Source organism: Lissotriton vulgaris, chromosome 7 (assembly GCF_964263255.1).
Source record: "Lissotriton vulgaris chromosome 7, aLisVul1.2, whole genome shotgun sequence".
Taxonomy (NCBI): Eukaryota; Metazoa; Chordata; class Amphibia; order Caudata; family Salamandridae; genus Lissotriton; species Lissotriton vulgaris.
The window spans coordinates 226,963,330-226,971,164 of record NC_141695.1 but is presented as its reverse complement, the minus strand read 5'-3'; the positions used below and the strand labels follow the sequence as shown (position 1 = coordinate 226,971,164).

Here is a 7,835-nt window from a genome sequence, read left to right as displayed (position 1 = left end):
TACAAGTACTCTGATTGATTGATTGATTTCTCAATTATTTAACACATTGCAAAACACCCCACATATTTTGCGCCAATGCTATTTGTGCTGGGGTGTTCTAATAACCATTAATAATGCATTGGCCTCAGTAGTCCTCAATATTAAACATGGGGATTTATTTGGTTCAGTAAAAGTTTATAAAAAATTGACAAACCGAAACTTGCATAAGAGAATATGTTTTCTCTGCTTTCATTTACTCTCTGGAAAATATTCTACTAGGGTAGTGTGTCTGACACGATTCACCAAAAAGTATAGAACATAGCTTAGAAACCAAGTAAAAAATACTGCAACATGTATTTACACAATCCTGTGCCAAAAGAGTTTATTTGAAGTGGACATTCAGGGAAAATAATACATACATACATTGCCCTTCAAATTAGAAGAATACAGACAGTTTATTTCCATTTAGAGGATGTCTTCAAAAGATTGTGCTGCTTGCTTAACTGGAAGGAACGTACTTCTTGTTCCAGATTTATAACCTTCCACCAAAAAGAGGTACTGAGCGAAGAAATCGGTGAGTTAGACAGAAGAACTAAAGAAGCTACTGCACCCAAACCATCATAACTGGAACAAGTTAATGTTAAGTCCTTCAGAAGCCAAAAAGTTAATTCAAGGAGCTGAAAAGAAAAAGAGTGAAAAAAAAGATAAGTTTCATTCTTTTCCACACAACTATGCTACCATCCATTCCCTACCACTCGATGACATTTACATGCATTGTTTGTCATATGAAGGAACATATGTAGAAGTAACTCTCCGTCACATATTGATCGAAAATTGGTAATAGTACCACTTTAAATATATATATATCAAAGAAGAAACAACACTCATGGAAGAGAGGAGAAAATACATGTTTAATCTCACAAGTGAACCAGCTTTCTCAATTATTAGCTGGGGTGCACCATTGAATTAATTATAAAGCATATCTGATTGGTTCAGTGTCACATGATATTACAAATCAAAATAAAATGAAAAAGAGACAATTCAGGCAGTGTAAACATAAAACTGCTCAGTGTGGCCTCCATCTTATAGTAGGGAAACCCAATGCATCTATGATGTACTTTACAACACAAATAGAATTGTATTCAATATTCAGTGTTAACTCACGATGTTAAATTTCAAAGTTGCATCAAATTTACTAATTTTATTCAATGTCTTTATATACGTAAGGCATTGATTAAAACATATTGATAAGCTAATTCCCTATTTCCCAATTACTCCAAAAAGCATGCATTTATGCCACAAAATGGTGCCGTTAAGTCTCCTCTCTCTCAATGATTGTAGAATACATAATTGTAAAAGTACTATTCACATTCTCTCCATTTTAAAGTGTTATCTGCATGAGCATCTTACCCATAGATCCACAATTGAGCCCATATTAGGCGGTTCAAGGGGAATGAGGGACACTCGTATAAATGTATCATGGCCATATCACACATGCCCTGTATGCACCATTATAAATTATACCCAGGACTGTGCTATTCCTCGCATAATTTTTCATGAGCGTTTCCATACCACAGTCAAACCTACGGTTGGCATTCTTCAAAGGTATTTTTATCTCATAATTCAGCTCTAATATTGCCTAGAGTACTTAAAGTACCAGGGTTTATTCCTCTGAAAAGCATCCAGGTAGAATAAATGCACTTTATCATCCTTCATTTAGCCTTGTATGGGCATGTACGTGGGATCTTATTACCTTTTCTCTCTCCATTATAAGTATCAAAATTGGCAAGGCCCACATTACCATAATTCAATGTGTACAATATTTAGCAAATGACAAGAAAAGGACAAATCCAGAGAAATGAAACGAACCTGGGAAAGGAGTTAGGGTAAATTTAAGGTGAAATGGCTGCACTGGGTATTAAAGGTAAAATCAGAATCGCAGTCAAAGACAAGCAACTCTGTAGGTAGTTATAGTTAGGACCTAGTTTGCATAGGGAAAGCATTTTTTGACTTTTCCATAACTTTGGCGTTGTTTGATCAATTTTCATGATATTTATCAAACTAGGTTTTAAAGTAGGTTCTATGTCATGGAAAGTTTGGGGGTGATCCGTGCAGTGGGGATTGAGAAATAAGGGTGCGTTTGTAATGTTAATTCCCATAGGAACCTGTTGTTCAACCTACAGCCCGAACTGCTGGACAGAATAACACCAACTTTGGCAGAAAGGTAGATGTTGTTACACAGATTGTGCTTTTTGCTATTTGGTGCAAATCTGTTCAGTAGTTTTTAAGAAATTAAAATAGAACAATATAGTTATCTTTGGCTGCGGATATTTCACAGTGATTTCACGATGGTCACTGATATTTGGTGGTATGTCACGAGTCCATGCGCCTTCGGGAATGCTATGATTGGTTGGGCTCAACCTGAACAAAAAATTGGTACTGCCAATTTATCGATTGGGCTGAATATTTCTGTGAAAGGCAACATGGGGGTCAGGGTGAAGGTACTTTGACCACATGTTTGAGAAATGGGGGTGCAAGTGACACAAGTTATGTGTCCAAAATAGTTTTTTAACCGTATGTGATATTCACATTGACACCGTGACCACCAGGACAGCCCCCTTGTACCTTTGTGGGGATGTTGCAAATGTTACGATGGCACCGTAAATATTGGTAGAAAAATAAAACACAAAGGATCTATATCTATATACACACCCTCACTCGTCACAGTTATAGACTCATGTACGCACTCACAAACTCACTCAGACACTTATACACATACCTACTCACACACCTATTCATCCAGTCACATACCCACTCAGATTCTCATACACACACCCACATATCCATTCAGTTACTCATGCACCCACTTACAGACTCACTCAGAGAGTGAGGCAGTCATGTACAGACCCACTCAGAGACTCACGCACCTACTTAGAGAAACACTCTTGGACTTATGTGCATAGTCTCATACCCACTCTTACACCCACTCACTGCCCCACCTGGGCACTCAAGCAACCACTCACAGACCTACTTATACTCATGCACCCACTTACAGACCTACTCACACACTCATGTCTGTACTCACAGACCCACTGAGACACTCCCACACCCAATGACACACCCACTGAGACAGCCACTCAAAGATCTACTCAGGAACTCATACACCCACTCACACACCTATGCAGTCACGTGTACACACAGTCACAGAGTCACTCAGATATATATACACCCATTCACTCACCCACTCAGACTCATGCATACACTCACAGACCCAATCAGGCACTCACCCTCCCAGTCAAAGAACCACTCAGACACTCATGCATGCAGCCATGTACTTACCCACTCGGAGACTTATACTCACACTCCCAGACATATTGAAACACTCATACACCCACTCACAGATCCACTCAGACACTCATACCCTCACTCACAGACCTACTCAGATACTCACACACCCATACAGTCACTCACACACCCACTCACAGACCCACTCAGAGACTTATGCATCCAGTCACTCATATACCCAGAGGTTATTGCACCCACTCACAATCCTACTCAGAGACTTATAACCCCTTTCACAGAACTGCTCAGACACCCACGCTCTCAGTCATTGACCACTAAGACACTCATGCACACACTCACAGATCTACTCGGACAGTCATACGCCCACTCACTCACCCTCTCAGAAACCCATGTAAACACTCATGTATTGAATCACAGATCCAGTCAGACAGTCCTATGCTTAGTTTTAAATGCACAAACACACTCATGCGCCTACTCAGAGATCAACTTAAGGACTCAACCTTCCCCACTAGGGTACTGCAGTACCGTGTAAGATTGCCCTAGGAAGCTTGTATGCTACCGTAACACCATCGCTCATTGATTAAATGTATTTTTGTATGTAAATGTTATTGCATTGACTGTCATTGCAAACTATATTGTATGGAAATTGAGTTAATGCAACCCAACACATATTAGCCATGTGTTACAATACTATGTACGAAGTCTTGTCTTGTTTCATTAAATGCACGCACGTGATAGTTTTAAATATTTTTGGGAAGAAACTGCAATTGCTGAGCTCATAGTACATAAAGTTGTAATAATTGCCCCAACGATTCAACAAACTGAACTAGAAACAAGTCATTTGAATTGTATTAGGCGAATTAGGAAATAGCCATGGATTCTACACTAAAGCACATGAATACTAGGTTCCCAAAGCAAATAAACAGACTAAACAAGTTCTGCCAAGAATGGCATTCACAGACAAGGCACACAAATTCCCCTGGCCCAAGGAAGGTACATTTGACACAAATATAATTGAGCACAGTAAAACACACACAAAAAACAAATATACAGGTTAAAAGAGAGACAAGAGAGATGCATTACTAGAGCTATGAGCCATCTTCGAGGACCTAAGCCGTCTCCGGCGTCCGGAATGCTTTGAAACTTCACTAATTATGCTCCCCGATGAAGGGCGGTGGCCCGAAATGCATTGGAGCGGACTATAAAATGTTTCATTTGTGAATGTTGAAAACTTATTTGGAAACACAGCGTCATATGGATATGAAATGAATACCAATGATGGAATAAAAATAAAAAATAAAAAGAACTATATGGATAAATAGCTAAGATTGTCCAGTTAAATCGTTTTGAACAATACATTACATTGAGTGCCTCAGGGATGTTTCCAATGACCCATTGGCTACACTCATTCTGATCCATCTTCGAGGACGCCAACAGCGATAGCCTTGCAATGCCATTAGCAATAAACCGTCAGCTCCTCTCCCACTATATGCAGAGATGAACATCTGGGATGAACATCTTCACATACGCTACCACTGCATTAGGTTACTCTACCCAGCCATAATAGAAGCCAACGAGCCTCCCACCATTAGAAGGTCAGTCATATATAAGTTGGAGAAAAGCTAAATTAACGGTCCCAGACAAAGAAAGTACATCCCAAGTTCCTAGGAAAGGTCCACAAAAACTCAACTCCCTGTCCACCAGAAATGACACATGACACCCCAAGAGCAGGTAGGATAAACATTCCCACTAGGTCAGAAGACGGCTGTAATGCCAGAAACCGGTCCCCGGAAGCTTGTTTCCTTCCCAGTATAAGAATTGGCTTGGTAGTTTGGTCTGCCCTGTTCCCATGATGCACTGGGCCAGGGACAGACTAATTTGCATGTAGCCAGGTTCTGAGCTGGGATGGTGCAGTGAGCTAAAAAACGGTGATGGATCAAGCCCTGATCTTTGGACTGGGTAGGAGTAGTCTGCTTAATTCAGATACTCTGTCCATCACCACCCCCTTTTCTGAATCGTTTTGTCCACCATAAGTGTGGAAGGGTATACTCAGATGTGAGTCCCTTGCTCATTGCACCATCAGGATTCAAGCAAGCCGGGCCGAAAACGGCTGTAATGCCAGAAACCGGTCCCCGGAAGCTTGTTTCCTTCCCAGTATAAGAATTGGCTTGGTAGTTTGGTCTGCCCTGTTCCCATGATGCACTGGGCCAGGGACAGACTAATTTGCATGTAGCCAGGTTCTGAGCTGGGATGGTGCAGTGAGCTAAAAAACGGTGATGGATCAAGCCCTGATCTTTGGACTGGGTAGGAGTAGTCTGCTTAATTCAGATACTCTGTCCATCACCACCCCCTTTTCTGAATCGTTTTGTCCACCATAAGCGTGGAAGGGTATACTCAGATGTGAGTCCCTTGCTCATTGCACCATCAGGATTCAAGCATGCCGGGCCGAAGACGGCTGTAATGCCAGAAACCGGTCCCCGGAAGCTTGTTTCCTTCCCAGTATAAGAATTGGCTTGGTAGTTTGGTCTGCCCTGTTCCCATGATGCACTGGGCCAGGGACAGACTAATTTGCATGTAGCCAAGTTCTGAGCTGGTATGGTGCAGTGAGCTAAAAAACGGTGATGGATCAAGCCCTGATCTTTGGACTGGGTAGGAGTAGTCTGCTTAATTCAGATACTCTGTCCATCACCACCCCCTTTTCTGAATCGTTTTGTCCACCATAAGCGTGGAAGGGTATACTCAGATGTGAGTCCCTTGCTCATTGCACCATCAGGATTCAGGCAAGCCGGGCCGAAGACGGCTGTAATGCCAGAAACCGGTCCCCGGAAGCTTGTTTCCTTCCCAGTATAAGAATTGGCTTCGTAGTTTGGTCTGCCCTGTTCCCATGATGCACTGGGCCAGGGACAGACTAATTTGCATGTAGCCAGGTTCTGAGCTGGGATGGTGCAGTGAGCTAAAAAACGGTGATGGATCAAGCCCTGATCTTTGGACTGGGTAGGAGTAGTCTGCTTAATTCAGATACTCTGTCCATCACCACCCCCTTTTCTGAATCGTTCACCAAAACATGCACGGGGCATGTGGCAGGCGTTAGCCACACCAGCGGTAATATGCCACCTCTTTTCACATGTTTCAATCACCTATGGCAGTACTAAACTAAGCGTGGCATGACAAACGCAACCTAGGGGAGTATCAAAAGATGTAGTCCCAGTCGGGAAATATTACTAATGGAAGGGCCCGTACAGCAACCGTACACTTAGCTTTCAGGTATACCAAAAGCTAGCATCACCATAAGACTCTGACTCAAGGGCACAATTTCATCACTCCCTAAGGCAGAGGTGTTCAAACTTTTTGATGCCGAGACCCCTCTGTCAATAAATGTTAGGCGTAAGGACCCCCTCTGACAAAAAATTCTAGAACTTGATACTCATCATCATCGACAACCAAAAGCGCCCCCCCAATTACCACAGCAAATCATTTTATGGTGGGGAAATAGTGTTTAGCAAATCGAAGGTTTGTGGGTGACTGTGGTTCTTCACAGGGTGAGGGTCAGAAGAGAGGTTGTGAAAGGTAACAAAACACACTCGTCAAGACAGGTAAACTAGATCATTCAAGATCACACAGGCAGTCGGCGAGGTGCTGAACAGCCTCTAAATTAGCACACACATCGATTCTGTGAGAGCCTGGCCTTGACATGTCATGAGACAGACAGCAGGTTACCGCATGCCATTGTCTCCTCCTTCTCCCCTCCCCGGTACCTGGGTGATTTATGACGATTTATTGCTGACAAACATTTAGACCAGTCACGGAAAATGATGCCACAAGAGAACAGTTTTGGCACATATTGGTATTCAATACCACAATGACAATAGCATATATGTGGAGGAACCATTCATCGTTGAGTCACAAGTGCTTAGCTTAGGACACAAAATCTCATTGCAAACAAAATGACGGAAGTGTTCTATATGAACTGAAGATCCACAAAGCATTTTCACTGCTGCAGTGTGTCAAAGATATTGTATTGTATTGTAATTGCATTTATATAGTGTTTAAAACCCCTGATGAAGTGTCGAAGCACTTTTTCAGCAAGTAGCACGCTTCGCCAGAACCCTTAACGGATTAGTGGTGAATTAGTATAGTAAAAAGGAAAGTAATTTGAGTGGTGGATGTGGTATTATGTTATTTGGATTGAGAAGGATAGTTGACGGATGTTTTGGAGCTCAAAGCAGTAGTAGCAGACTTGGGATAGGTAAAAGGGAGACGGAGGGGAAAGAGTCAGAGGGAAGGGTTTAGAAAGGCTTGTTTTGGGGGGTCAGAATGGTAAAAAAGGTATGAACAAGTTAAGAATGAACTAAATGGATATTTCCAGAGTTAGTGCTTTGCCACGTTTGCTGACTAATGCTATAATTTTACTCATGAGAAGATATGTATGCATTGAAACTGTAGTTGCATCTACATGGGTGAATAAATGTTTTGGCATATTATTCTGTTTTGTTGTATTACCGCAAATAGTAATTCCATTGCTTGTCATTCATAGTAGCTTTCTTAATACATTT

General features: G+C 41.8%; 1 protein-coding gene across 1 annotated transcript in view; it reads right to left on the bottom strand.

Moving 5' to 3' along the window:
• Nucleotides 1-331: 331 nt before the first annotated feature.
• The window catches only part of LOC147701265 (IgGFc-binding protein-like), a 441,798-nt gene continuing 434,294 nt past the window's right edge, over nt 332-7,835 (bottom strand). Inside the window, 1 exon segment of the mRNA XM_086929330.1 lies at nt 332-656. Coding sequence (XP_086785456.1) covers nt 644-656 — 13 coding nt within the window. The 3' untranslated portion in view covers nt 332-643.